General features: G+C 40.8%; 1 protein-coding gene across 7 annotated transcripts in view; it reads left to right on the forward strand.

The window, feature by feature from the left end:
* Window positions 1–13,175, forward strand: part of PPP2R3A (protein phosphatase 2 regulatory subunit B''alpha) — a 104,629-nt gene that overhangs the window by 72,861 nt on the left and 18,593 nt on the right. For 5 of the 7 annotated variants that reach the window (XR_002827978.1, XM_023749562.1, XM_023749561.1 and 2 more), the window contains 3 exons: window positions 876–1,051; window positions 3,171–3,289; window positions 5,272–5,378. Coding sequence is in view for 4 of the 7 variants with exons in the window: in XM_023749562.1 (XP_023605330.1) it covers window positions 876–1,051; window positions 3,171–3,289; window positions 5,272–5,378 (402 nt within the window). In the remaining 3 variants the exon portion in view is untranslated. Of the gene's footprint in view, window positions 1–875; window positions 1,052–3,170; window positions 3,290–5,271; window positions 5,379–13,175 lie in introns of those variants that run through there. The other 2 variants (XR_002827980.1, XM_023749563.1) reach the window with 2 other exon arrangements.

Genomic DNA, 13,175 nt, shown 5'->3' on the forward strand with positions numbered 1-13,175 from the left:
TTCTGTTCATTAGATTCCACATATAAGTGAAATCATATGGTACTGGTCTTTCTCTGAATGGCTATTCACTAGCATAATACTCTCCAAGTTCATCCATGCTGTTGCAAAAGGTAAGATTTTCTTCATTTTTATAGCCGAGTAGTATTCCATTGTATAAATGTATGACAGCTTTTTTATCCACTCATCAACTGATGGGCACTTGCACTGTTTCCAAATCTTGGCTATCTATATATATAAAAGCCTAGGCGACTGTTACGACTGGTCCACCGAACGACCAACTGGTAGCTATGATACGCACTGACCACCAGGGAGCATACGCTCAATGCAGGAGCTGCCCCCTGTTGGTCAGTGCGCTCCCACAGCCAACCTCCCATGGCCAGCCAACCTCCCGCGGTCCCTCCCCCCGGCCAGCTGGCTCTGATTGGCCCTGAGAGGCCTCGATTGCTGGCCAGGTCGAGGGACCCCACCCGTGCACGAATTCGTGCAGTGGGCCTCTAGTTGTAAATAATGCTGTAATGAACATAGAGGAGCATATATTCTTTCAAATTAGTATTTCAGGTTTTTTTTAATATATTCCCAGAAGTGGAACTGCTGAATTGAAGGGCAGTTCCATTTTTAATTTTTTGAGGAAACTCCATACTGTTTTCCACAGTGGCTGCACCAATCTGCATTCCCATCAACAGTGCACGAGAGTTCCCTTTCTCCACATCCTCGTCAACACTTGTTTGTTGGTATTTTTATGATAGCCTTTCTGACAGGTGTGAGGCAATCGCACACATATGTAACTTTTATTTAAAAAGAAGGTGGGCAATAATAAATCTGAATGAATAAAGGACCTGTACAGGCCATTGCTAATGAGTGTCCCTCTTTCCTAGCATCGAGTATTGGTTCCGCTGCATGGATGTGGATGGGGATGGTGTGCTCTCCATGTACGAGCTGGAGTATTTCTATGAGGAGCAGTGTGAACGGATGGAAGCCATGGGCATCGAGCCCTTGCCATTCCATGATTTGCTGTGCCAGATGCTTGACCTGGTGAAGCCAGCCAGTGATGGTAACATTGCATAAAGCGCCGTTTTCACTGTTCATCTCTGTAATAGCGTGGGGCATGTAATCCTGATTGTCCTAAATTATTTAACTTTACAGAGTTTTTCAGTTTTTAAGTTTCTCCTTTACTATTAGTGTGGAACCAACACTTGATGCAAATCCTGTTTAAGAAATGGGATTTTTTCCCATGGAAACAGAAAGTAACTAGTGATTGCCAGGGGCTTGAGGGCGGGGGTAAAAAGAGATGGAGGAGGGACTGCTTGATGAGTGTGGAGTTCCCTTTTGAAAGGTGAAGAAAATTTTAAGGAAATCAATAGTGGTGATGGTTGCACAACACTGAGTGTACTAAAAGCCACTTAAAATACTTTAAAATAGTGAATTTTATGTTATGTGAATTTTACCTCAAAAAAGGAAAGAAATGGGACTTTTATAATAAAACTAGAGGCCCGATACACGAAATTCGTGCAAGAGTAGGCCTTCTTTCCCCCAACTGCTGGCACCAGCTTCTCTCTGGCACCGGGGACCTGGGCTTCCCTCGAAGCCCCGGCTTCGTCCGGAAGGACATCTGGTCTAATTAGCATATTATGCTTTTATTATTATAGATAAACTAGAGGCCCAGTGCACAAAAATTTGTGCACTCGGGGGTTGGGAAGGGGGGGCCCTCAGCCCGGCCTGTGCCCTCACGCAGTCTGGGACCCCTCGGGAGATAACGACCTGCTGGCTTAGGCCTGCTCCCAGGTGGCAGAGGGCAGGCCCAATCCCTAGGTGCAGCCCCTGGTCGGGCTCAGAGCAGGGCTGATTGGGGAGTTGGGGCGCCGCCCTGTCATGCACAGAGCAGGGCGGATCGGGAGGTTGCGATGCCACCCTCAGTCACTCTCAGGGTAGGGCTGATTGGGGGGTTGGGGCACTGCCCCCTATCACACTCAAGGCAGGGTCGATGGGGAGGTTGGGGCGCCACCCCCTGTCACGCACAGAGCAGGGCCCATCAGGGGGGTTGGGGCTCTGTACCCTGTCACACACAGAGCAGGGCCAATCAGGGGGTTGGGCGCTGCCCCCTGTCATGCACAGAGCAGGGCCGATCAGGGGGTTGGGGTGTCGCCACTGTCACACTCGGGGCAGGGCCGATGGGGAGGTTATGGCTCTACCCTGTCACACACAGAGCAGGGACGTGGAGGGGGGTTGGGGCGCCACCCTCTATCACCCACAGAGCAGGGCCGATCAGGGGGTTGGGGTGTCGCCACTGTCACACTCGGGGCAGGGCCGATGGGGAGGTTATGGCTCTACCCTGTCACACACAGAGCAGGGCCCGTGGAGGGGGGGTGTTGGGGTGCCGCCCTCTATCAAGCACAGAGCAGGGCTGATCAGGGGTTTGGGGCGCCTTCCCCTGTCACGAACAGGGGAAGGCGGATAGGGAGGTTGTGGCCCCGCCCCCATCACACACAGAGCCGCAGGGCAGTCAGGGGGTTTGGGCGCTGCCCCCTGTCACGCTGATCCCGGTGCCGGGAGGCATATTACCCTTTTACTATATAGAATAGAGGCCTGGTGCATGGGTGGGGGCCGGCTGGTTTGCCCTGAAGGGTGTCCTGGATCAGGGTGAGGGTCCCCACTGGGGTGCCTGGCCAGTCTGGGTGAGGGGCTGAGGGTTGCTTTCAGGCTGGCGGTTGTTGATTGAAGCTCCCAACCGCTCCTTTTTTTAATTTTATTCTGGGCCAGCTTTAGCTCTGGCTCTAGCTCTGAGGCTTCGTATCTGGTTTGTTTCGGTTCTATAATCGAAACAATGTATAACTTCAGCTCTGAGATCCCGGCCTATATTTGTTAGAATGTTTCAAACTGCCAGCTGAGAGGCCGGCAAGTCAGGCGGGGAACGTTGGAGTCCGCAGTCCCTGGAGCAAGCAAGCCTCATGTTCGCTTCCAGCTGCCTGGCTGCCGGCCGCCATCTTGGCTGACAGTTAATTTGCATAAGGATATGCTGATTAGCCAATGGGAAGGGTAGCGGTCGTACGCTAATTACCATGTTTCTCTTTTATTAGTGTAGATGTTTACATATACTTTTTAAACTTCAGTAGAAGTTTTTTTCACTTGCCAAAATAGGTCTTGGAATTTACCAGTCCTGTATTTTTACATAGGCAAAATAACTCTACGAGATCTGAAGAGATGCAGAATGGCTCACATCTTTTATGACACTTTCTTTAATCTGGAGAAATACTTAGACCATGAACAGAGAGATCCCTTTGCAGTCCAGAAGGTACAGTATAGTTTTAACTTCTATTTGAGGGTTGTAATATCAGGGGCTGTGTGCTACAGATAAAAATGGTTTCTGTCTGCAAGAACTTGATATTTAAAGAGGTAACATTTAAAACATTTCATCACATACTGAAAAGAGCATAAAGGACCTAGAGCACATCTGTTCAGACAGCTAATCAAGTTTAGATAACCTACATCTGCCTATCATTGAGTGAATTGTATGGCCCATGTGCATTTACATATATATTAGAAACTAGTTACAAAAAAATGTGTTTGAAAAAACTTCTAATTTTAAAATATATCAAAAGGTACATCTGTATTAGAAAGTATATTGGACTTGATTTAATTGTATCATGCATTTCTGGATGACCTGGTAAATAGCTTTCCCCATCATAATGACAACTAGAAGCTCTCTATGATAAACAAACTTCAGAAAATGTAACACTTTTTCAAGTGTTAATGATCACTGTTCATGACTATCAGTTTGAAATCATTCTACACCTAAAACAGATGAGCACCCTTCCCTATACAAAAACCTATGGACCCTCAGAAAACCTGGACATACGACCCATGTCCAAAAACAAACAAAAAGTAGAATATCACCACTTCCCCTTCAACATTCATTCCCCTGTTTTAAAAGTAAAAATTATGTTAATACAAAAAGACTGTTTCAGTTGAGTCATACAGGAGTACAACAGGAAACTTTTACAATCTTTTCCTTTCCTTCTACATGTTGCATAACCTTTTGACCTAAATAGTAGTAAGAATACAAAGATCACCTCCTAAAATACAAATACTCATTGCCAATTGTAAGTCTAAAAACGCATGCAAATTTCAGAATGTTAAAAGGTTGGGGTTGGAGTCCCTAAAATGGATTAAGTGTAATAATTAACACATTGTATGATCAATTTTTAGGTATTTGCATTCTTCTAGGTATAATTAACCCTACATCCTAGGAAAATGCTAATTCATTATCATTATAGAAAAACATATTTTACCTGGAATATATAATCCATGATGTCCATATTATAGAAGGAAAAGAAAATGGCCTTTCCCCCCTTTCTTTCTTTTATTTGTGTTATAAATTTTACTGTTAAATTTTACCTTTAAATTTTACTTTTCTTTATAGGAGGAGCTAATTAAATTTGTTCTGATGTACAAAAAAAGAAAAAAATGATTAGTCAGAAAGTGCTCAATTAAACTCCAGACACTGTTGAAGAGACACTGGTTATATAGAAATGAAAAAGACTTAGTATATAAAGAATAGGTATATAGAGATGAAAAAGACGGAATAGTAAAAGGTGGAAACCAAGCATATACTGTAGCAAAGCAATGATTTGAGGGAGAGGGGCTGTTTCCAGGAAGACAGCAGAGATGACATGGTATTTGACCTGGATTTTATTTTATTTATTTATTTATTTTTATTGATTTCAGAGAGGAAGGGAGAGGGAGAGAGAGATAGAAACATCAATGATGAGAATCATTGATTGGCTGCCTCCTGCACACCCCACACTGGGGATCGAGCCCACTGGGCATGTGCCCTGGACTGGAATTGAACCTGGGACCCTTCAGTCTGCAGGCCAACACTCTGTCCACTGAGCCAAACCAGCTAGGGCTGACCTGGATTTTAAAGAAGCAGTAAAAATTTGCCAGAGTAAGGGGTGGCATATGCAGGTGTCATATGCAACCCACAGGTCACTCCAGATAGCTGTTGGGCAAAGTGCCAGGGAGGATGTGTCTAGAAAAAGGTCTCTGATTACAAGGCTAAAGAATGTAGACCTAAAGAATTTAGCTGATGGACAGTAGACTATAATTTTGTGATTGCAGGTGTGGAAAATCACTTTAGGAGTATTATTACTTTAGCACTTCTTTTAACAATGAAACATTTTCAGATGGTTTTTTCTTTCAGTGATCCATAAACCTATCTCCAGTTCTTTGTCTTTAATTATTTTTTCTTTTCTGTGCGGTACTCTTTCCAATCAGGATGTGGAGAATGACATGCCTGAGCCCTCTGACTGGGACAGGTTTGCTGCTGAGGAGTATGAGACGCTTGTAGCGGAGGAGTCTGCCCAAGCACAGTTCCAGGAAGGGTAAGTGAATCTCCCTGTGTCTTGTAGAACCTTTTTAGGAGAGGTACCCATATCAGGAAATATTAAAACCACCTTAAAAAATCAAGCTAGTAATCCTTTCCTATTTTTACAATTTTTGAGTATCATAAACATGAGTGATTTTAAACAACTTTAGTTGAATGAATATTTTCCCCAGCAGTCTTTCTCTTTCCTTCTTAATTTCCTGAAGAGTCTCCTCATGTCCTATTTCCTTTAATGAAGTTGTACCTTTCACTGGAAACTAAGATTGTTGTGCAGTCATACTACTTTGTTAGTGATGTCAGTGAACTCTGTAAATATGGAAGGAGGCCAGAAGAACTGAAAAGCTTTTTTAAGTAATAAAAGATGATCATGTTTAAAACAAATCTTTATCATATATGGTCTTCTGCATTCAACCCTGAACACGAAATAACTTCTACATGGAATTTATAATAGTGTATTATCCCACAAAAGGACCATGATAAGAAATTAAATCATGAGACTTTCACTGCTTAGAACATTTCATAACTTTATAATTTGTTGGCTCTTTCCATCACCTAGGGATTCCTCCTCTAATTCTTCTTTAGTCATTGTTTCTCTAAGGCTCTCAATGAATACTTATTATTAAAATAGTGCATTTTTAATAAGCAGTACATTCATATAATTTAATATTCAAAGAAACAATAGTCAAAAGTTTCCTACTATTCAGTTTTCCTCCCTTAAAACAACCACTGTTATCATTTATTTTGTACCCTTCCAAAAATACTCTCTTCCTCACATTCTCACTCTCTGTTGCATATATGTACATATATGGAGAGATAGATACACACACACGCGCGCGCGTGTGTGTGTGTGTGTGTGTGTGTGTATATATATATATATATATATATATATAAGCAAATATACATTTTTTATTTTTTTCTCTTACACATATGGTAGCATATTATATCGACAGCTTGGTACCATGCCTTTTCCATAATATAAAGTTTCTATTATACAAGATGAATAAGTTCTAGAGATCTGCTAGTATACAACATAGTTACCTATAGTTAAAAATATGGTATTGTACACTTATGAAATATATTAAAAGGATAGAGCTCATATTAAATGTTCCTACAACACACACACACACAGCCCTAGCTTGTCTGGATCAGTGGATAGAGCATTGGCCTATGGACGGAAGGGTCCCAGGTTCAATTCCAGTTAAGGGCACATGCCTGGGTTGTGGCCTTGATACCCAGTATGGGGCATGCAGGAGGCAGCCAATCAATGATTCTCTCTCAACATTGATGTTTCTATCTCTCTCTCCCTCTCCCTCCCTCTCTGACATCAATAAAAATATATTAAAACACACAAATACAGGGAAATTTTTTGAGGTAATGGATATGCTTAGTACCTTGGTCGTAGAAATGACATCACAGATGTAATTATGTCCAAACTCATCAAGAAGTATTCATTAAATATGTAGAATTTTTTGAATATCATGTAAACCTCAATAAAGCTAAAAACAATAACAGCAAAGATTAGAAGAACACCATGGTAAAACAAACACTTGTATTTTATGATCACTGAGATATAAATGAGGCTTCACAAATATTTTGGGGGCCTTGAGTGTATGAGGAATAAATTACTAAAAGAATAACTGAAGCCCTAGCTGGTTTGGCTCAGTGGATGGAGCATCAGTCTGCGGACTCAAGGGTCCCAGGTTCAATTCTGGTCAAGGGCATATGCCCAAGTTGCAGGCTCGATCCCCAGTAAGAGGCGTGCAGGAGGCAGCCAATCAATGATTCTCTCTCATCATTTATGTTTCTATCTCTCTCTTCCTCTCCCTTCCTCTCTGAAATCAATAAAAATATATTTAAAAAATAAAAAAAATAAAAGAATAACTGAAGGTTGAGGGAAAAAACAAGCCAATAAATTGGAAACTATTCCATAGCTATATCTAATGAATGTTTTAAGTTTTTTACAGTTGCATAATAGTCCACTGTGTTGTTATACCATTATTTTACAATCCTCTGTATGTGGACATTATATTTTAATAGTTCACTTTAGAAATACAATGTTGCAATGAATAATTTTTTTTTTTTACTATGAGCGAACATTTATAAAAGCTGGGGACAGTGAAACAAGGAAGTGCTTAGCATAGAGGAAGCAACAATAGAGACCTAGGCTTGTCTGCCTTAGTTCTCTGGGAAGTCAGAGGAAAGAGGGCCTTAGAGATGGTTTCATATGGTTAGCCCTGGATGAGCTGCTGCTGCCTATTGCTCTCCTAAATGCAAGTCTCCTGATGTCCTTTAGAGTTTATGAGATGCATGCCTATGAGGAAGAAGTGGGCAAAGAAGAGGGGGAAGGGAATGGTGTGGGCATGCTTCCCAGAGAGAGAGTGTGCCACAAAGAATAATTTCATATACCTGTTACTTTACACTCATGTAGGATAAATTACTAGATGTGTATGTAGCAAACATAGCATACTTGCAAAGTGTTAGGATTTTAGAAAAACCAACAAGAAATGATGCAGACACCCAAAACTAGCAACAGTATGGAGCCATTTCCATTGCTACGCCTGAAAGGACAAGGAGATGAAACCATCATCGGAACTTGAAGATAGTAACTATGGAGAGAGTCACCTGACTGTATACTGCTGGCACTTTCCATTAGCTTCCAACAAGAAACCAAAAGATAAGAACCCACTGCTGTGGTCCATTTGGGTCACCCTCCTCGGACCCAGAGCTAGGGGGAGAGTAGATCTAGTGGAATAAACAGAATATATACAGCTCAATAGATAACATCAGTTAGTCCTACATAGAGACCATACCATTTGTCACCCCTACCATTAAGTCTTCAAAATCTTTTTTGAGAGTAATGAAGAAGCCATCACCAAACCACTTTCTTTAATCTGAAGATTTCCTTAATATGTTTAGTCACAAAAATAGGGTCTCATTTTTATGATAATGACCTGGAAACCCTTAAAATCATTCATCACTGATTATCCCGAGACTGCATACAAAGAAAAGACAGGCAAGTGGATTCACAAACCTGATTTAAAGGTTTTTGACACTGAGCATCCTTAGGAAGAATTAGGGCAATTTTACTGATCTTATGAAGCAACATCACTGCTGTTAAGAACGTGTGTGGATACTTGTAACAGTGAAAACTCTGAGACAATCTAAGTGTCTAATAGGAAGATTAATAAAATTATCCTATGGACAAAATAAGTATCAGAAAGAAAATTAAGTGTATGTAAGAAAAACAAAAGGGATCTGACATCTACACTAATAAAAGAGAAACATGCAAATTGATGTCACTCCGCTATGCCCACCAGCCTATCAGAGTGACTATGCAAATTAACCCAACAAAGATGGCGGTCTTATACACACACACACTTAGTGGCCAGATTATTATGACCACCTGACGTTTGTAGGCAAATTAGCTATAATTTTGCGCTGAAGTTGCTAGAGGGGCAGACCATTATAAACGTCTGAATAGCACAACATACCTCAGTATCGTTGCTGATCAAGTTCATCCTATCATGTTGATGGTGTATCCCAATGGAGATGGCTTCTTCCAACAAGACAATGCGCTCGGTGCTCGTATTGTGCAGGAGTGGTTTCAAGAACATGAGGGAGACTTTACCTTGCTTAGGTGGCCCCCACAATCACCAGGTCTCAATCCAATTGAGCATTTGTGGGACGAAGTTAAAAGAGCCATCAGGCAGCTGGTATTCATCAGGCATGGTATCAGATTCTTCGCATCACCTTTCAACATCTTGTGGAGTCAATGCCAAGAAGAATCGCCGCAGTATTGAAGGCAAAAGGTGGCCCAACGAAGTACTGATGGGGTGGTCATAATAATCTGGCCGGTCATAATAATCTGGCCACTCAGTGTATATATTGGATAGGACAAGCAGAATAGGAAAAAATTCAAAGATAATAAAAAAGCTTTATTGAAATGAAGACCTAACTCTGAAAGATCAAATTCTCTTAAACAAGATTCTCTTATAATCTAGGAAATACTTGTAATTATTGACCCCAGATATGTGTGGTGAATTTACCAGAATTCAAAGGTAAATAAAAGCTTATTGGGGAGGGGGTTCATTTTTCAAAATGCAAGTCACCAGACAAGGGCAAAAATCAGTCTTGGCTCAGATACCTCCACAGTAAAAATAAATACTGGAAGACTGTGAAACAATATTTACAACTTTCTCAGAGATAGAAAGTCTATACCCAGAAACTTTACACTAACCCAATATGATATTCAAGCATGAAAACACAAATAGACATTTTCAAACATGTAATAACTGGAGGGAATATAGCATCCATGAGCTTTTCTTTAAAAAGGACATAATCATAAAACCAGGAAACCAACCAATAAAGAGCCCAGACATAGAGCAGCCATGGTGGAAAAGAAATAATAGTGTGACATCAGCCACATGGCAGAGTAAGAAGATTCCTTTGTTTCTATCCTTAAATTTACAACAAATCAGACAACTATAACTCAACAAAGGATTCCCTGTTCAACACACAAACATACCTGAATGATTCACCCAATGGTACATCTAAAGGTGGGCCTATTGGAATGAGATATGGAAGCGAGACAAGGAGAAGGACAGAGATGATGGCTGCAGACACAGTTGGGTGCCCACTGCAGCCCCAGAGAGAATGGTAGTAATGGAGAAGTCGAGCTACATCCCTCACACTACCACCTTGAGCAGTGGTTCTCAACCTTCTGGCCCTTTAAATACAGTTCCTCATGTTGTGACCCAACCATAAAATTATTTTCGTTGCTACTTCATAACTATAATGTTGCTACTGTTATGAATCGTAATGTAAATATCTGATATGCAGGATGGTCTTAGGCGACCCCTGTGAAAGGGTCGTTCGACCGCCAAAGAGGTCACGACCCACGGGTTGAGAACCACTGACCTAGAGTATAAGAGGTTCAGAAGCAGTGTTCCTCAGAGAAAAGGCATCTCCCTTCCTCCCTTCCCATCATGGCAAGCCCCAGTAGAGGTGGCTGGGAAGTCTTAGTACAGTGGTGCCAACAGCCATTGCTGGCAGAGGATGGAGCCACAACATGGCAAACTTTCCACCCATCCAAACAGCCAGGTAGAGAAAGCTGTACAATAGTGCCTACAGTGATTGCTGGCAGAGAGGTGGAGCCATAAGATTGCAACTTGCCTCCCTTGCCCCACCAATTCTATTAGCAGTGGGGCCAGTGACCATTAGTGAAAAGGAAATAGCTCTAGGAGCTCACAAAGCCAGTTCTCCATTGCCTACCACACCAGTTCTCTATTCCCCCCATTACAGTGGTGATGCCCCATAACCCAAGCAAGCCAGTCACAGAGGACACCCATTATCCCAGTGCATACATGGCATTTTCCTTAACTGAAATAATACCAATCCACTGTAATCCCAGAGGCACAAATAGTGCAAGTAAGAGAAAACAAAAACTTGTGCTATAACACCATCTACTGGGGGAAAAAAAGTACCCTGCCTGTCAACCTGCTGAATTGTTGAGATCAAAACAGTATCTAAACAAGAAAATAGCTGAATAGCTCAAATTTGTGTCCAAGAAACAATCCATCAAATACCATGAACAACTAAGGTAACATGGGAGCACTTAAAGAAAATGAAAAGCCTCCAGAAGCCATGGAAGACTGTCACTTAAATGATAGAGAATTTAAGACTGCAGTTGTGAAGAAGCTCAGTGAGTTACAAGAGAACTCAGAAAGGCAGTTCAATGACCTCAAAAATAAAATTAATGAACATAAGGAGTACTTTACCAAAAAGATTAAAACTATCAAAAAGAACCAAACAGAAAATCTGGAGATGAAGAACTTAATTGCTTAAGAGAGAATTAGCAAACACGAAGACAGAAACTAGAAGGAAGAAGAGTGTTTAAAAATGAAAGAACTCTACGAGAACTATCTGACTCTGTCAGAGAGAGGAACATAAGGATAATAGATATACCAGAAGGAGAAGAGGGAGAAGGGAACAAAGAGCTTACCCAAAGAAATAATTGATGAGAACTTCCCAAGCCTATGGAACGAACTGGACTTTTGAAATAAAGGAAGCTAACAGAACAACTAATTTTATCAACCCAGAAATATCTTCTCCAAAACACATTTTATTCAAACTATCAAAAATTAATGACAAAGCCCTGGCCGAGTGGCTCAGTTGGTTGGAGCATCTTCCCATACACCAAAAGGTTGTGGATTGATTCCTGGTCAGGTGCATTCAGGAGGTAACCAACCAATCAATGTCTCTCTCTTTCTCTCTCTCTCAAATCAAAAAACATATTCCTGGTGAGGATAAAAAAATTTTAATGACAAAGAATTCTCAAGGCAGCCAAAGGAAACCCTATTATATTATCATCTTTCAATGGAAACATTATAAGCCAGGAGAAAGTGGAAGGAAATATTCAAAATATTGAAAGGAACTGTCAGCCAAGGATAATATATCCAGCAAAATTGTCCTTTAGCTATGAAGAAAAATAAAGGCTTTCCCAGACAAACAAAAGCTGAGAGAATCTACTGCAAGACCTACTTTACAAGAAATTTTTAAAGGAGCTCTTCTACCAAAAACCAAAAAAACAAAGTATATAAAACTGAGTAAGATGACTATCAGACAGAAGTAGGAAATTGCAACTCTACTTCAGAATAAGATCTTGAACACTTAATTTAAACATAAAGGTTAAATGAAGGGGATGTCATTAAAAAATAACTAACTGCAATTTGGTACAACATAAAAAGATAATTTGTGACAAATTCATGAAAGGGGAGAAGGAAAGGACTGACCACTCACAAGGGAATGAAGATAAGATGCAATCAGAAGAAAAAGGACTACTGTATGTATGAGGCACTTTACATGAGGCTAATGGTAAACACACACAAAAAGTCAGGGCTGAGACACAAAACCTAAAAAAAGAAAACAGGAAAAAAAATCACAGAAAACTACCAAACTGACATAGCAGACATAATCACAAGAGAAAGAAACAATGGAGATAAGAGCAACCAGAAAACAAAAAATAAAATGGATACAGTAAGTCCTCATATATCAATAGTTACCCTAAATGTAAATGGACTGAACTCACCAATCAAAAGTCACAAAGTAGCAGAATAGATTAAAAAGCAAGCTCCAACTATATGTTGCCTGCAGGAGACTCCTCTCAACTTCACAGACAAACATGGGCTCAAAGTGAAGAGGTGGAAGATGATGTTACATAAATGAAACAAAGAACTGGTTCTCTGAAAAGATCAACAAAATTGACAAACCTCTGTCTAGACCAGGGGTGGGCAAACTTTTTGACTCGAGGGCCACAATGGGTTCTTAAACTGGACCAGAGGGCCGGAACAAAAGCATGGATGGAGTGTTTGTGTGAACTAATATAAAATCAAAGTAAACATCATTACATAAAAGGGTACGGTCTTTTTTTTTTTTAGTTTTATTCATTTCAAACGGGCCGGATCCGGCCCACGGGCCGTAGTTTGCCCACGGCTGGTCTAGACTCACTAAGAGAAATGAGAAAAGACTCAAATCAGAAATGAAGAGAAGTTAGAATGGACACCACGAAGATAAAAGGATTACATGAGAATACTATGAAAGACTATATGCCATGAAATTTGATAGGCTAGAAGAAATGGACAAATTATTTGAAGTATACAACCTTCCTAGGAGGAAAATCTAAATAGGCCCATCACTAGTAGGGAATTGAAACAGTAATTACAAAAAAAAAACAACAAACTGACAATGAACAAAAGTTCAAAGCCATTTGGTTTCACTAGTGAAGTCTACCAAACAT

Source organism: Myotis lucifugus, unplaced genomic scaffold (assembly GCF_000147115.1).
Source record: "Myotis lucifugus unplaced genomic scaffold, Myoluc2.0 scaffold_8, whole genome shotgun sequence".
Classification (NCBI taxonomy): Eukaryota; Metazoa; Chordata; class Mammalia; order Chiroptera; family Vespertilionidae; genus Myotis; species Myotis lucifugus.